Source organism: Salvelinus sp. IW2-2015, unplaced genomic scaffold, assembly GCF_002910315.2.
Source record: "Salvelinus sp. IW2-2015 unplaced genomic scaffold, ASM291031v2 Un_scaffold8099, whole genome shotgun sequence".
Lineage (NCBI taxonomy): Eukaryota > Metazoa > Chordata > Actinopteri > Salmoniformes > Salmonidae > Salvelinus > Salvelinus sp. IW2-2015.
This window is the reverse complement of record NW_019949359.1, coordinates 10,596-11,429: the sequence shown is the minus strand read 5'-3', so window position 1 is coordinate 11,429 and position 834 is coordinate 10,596. Positions and strand designations below refer to the sequence as shown.

General features: G+C 39.4%; 1 protein-coding gene across 1 annotated transcript in view; it reads right to left on the bottom strand.

Annotated features, from left to right (window-relative positions):
* Positions 1-54: 54 nt before the first annotated feature.
* Positions 55-834, bottom strand: part of LOC112079467 (multidrug resistance-associated protein 1-like) — a gene marked incomplete at its 3' end in the record, with an annotated part of 8,502 nt that continues 7,722 nt past the window's right edge. The window contains exons 6-7 of the mRNA XM_024145411.2: positions 233-379; positions 55-142 (exon numbers count right to left, since the gene is read on the bottom strand). Coding sequence (XP_024001179.1) covers positions 55-142; positions 233-379 — 235 coding nt within the window. The remainder of the gene's footprint in view (positions 143-232; positions 380-834) is intronic.

Sequence of the window (834 nt, the reverse complement as noted above, 5' to 3'; positions counted from 1 at the left end):
TAAAAGTTATAGGTCAAGTATGTCAACATACATGGCACCAGTAGGTGTTCTTACCAGTACTCAAAGGGGCCTTGGCTACATTGTCGTCTTTCAGCTCCTCAGAACACAGGTATTTCCCTAAGCGCTTCAGCGAGACAATGGCCTAAAATTCAAAGATTTTTTTTTTTTAGAACAGCAGCACAAAGCATTATACATTGGTTTGGTCTGTTGAATACTGGACATTGTATTTCACCTGCATGGTAGTGCTCATGGCAAAGGGTAGCTGGCTCAGTGGGGTCTTCAGAATGTTGATGAGAGCCATGGAGACAAAGACCTTCTGGGCATCTAGGACGTTCTTGTCATCAATCAGCACATAGACACCAAACATGGAAAAGGCAATCTGGGGGGGGAAACAAATAAGCATGATTGGGACACAGTGACCTGAAGCTGTAACTGTAACCATCACACACWGAATTCAGTGATGATACATTTCTACTGTGAGGCTTGAAGCTATGGATAGAAAAGAGTAGACCTGTATAGCCGAGCGAACACTGCAGCACGGGTATTAATTACCATGCATTTTCCAATCAATTTTCGGTGTTCTGGCTTGTTAGGATGTTCAACAGAGGGTTATATTTATACAAATGTTGAATTTTCCCCCCTATTTGTCTTCTAAATGTCTTCTTTTTTCCCCCCTATTTACTTATTTAATTAAATGTTTTGAGAGTTGTGTGTGTGTGTGTGTGTGTGTGTGTGTGTGTGTGTGTGTATATATATATATAAATATGTAAGTATGTGTATATGTTTTAAGGCATCCCAAGTCCTTTTTTATATATTGTTTTACTATCCTTAAAA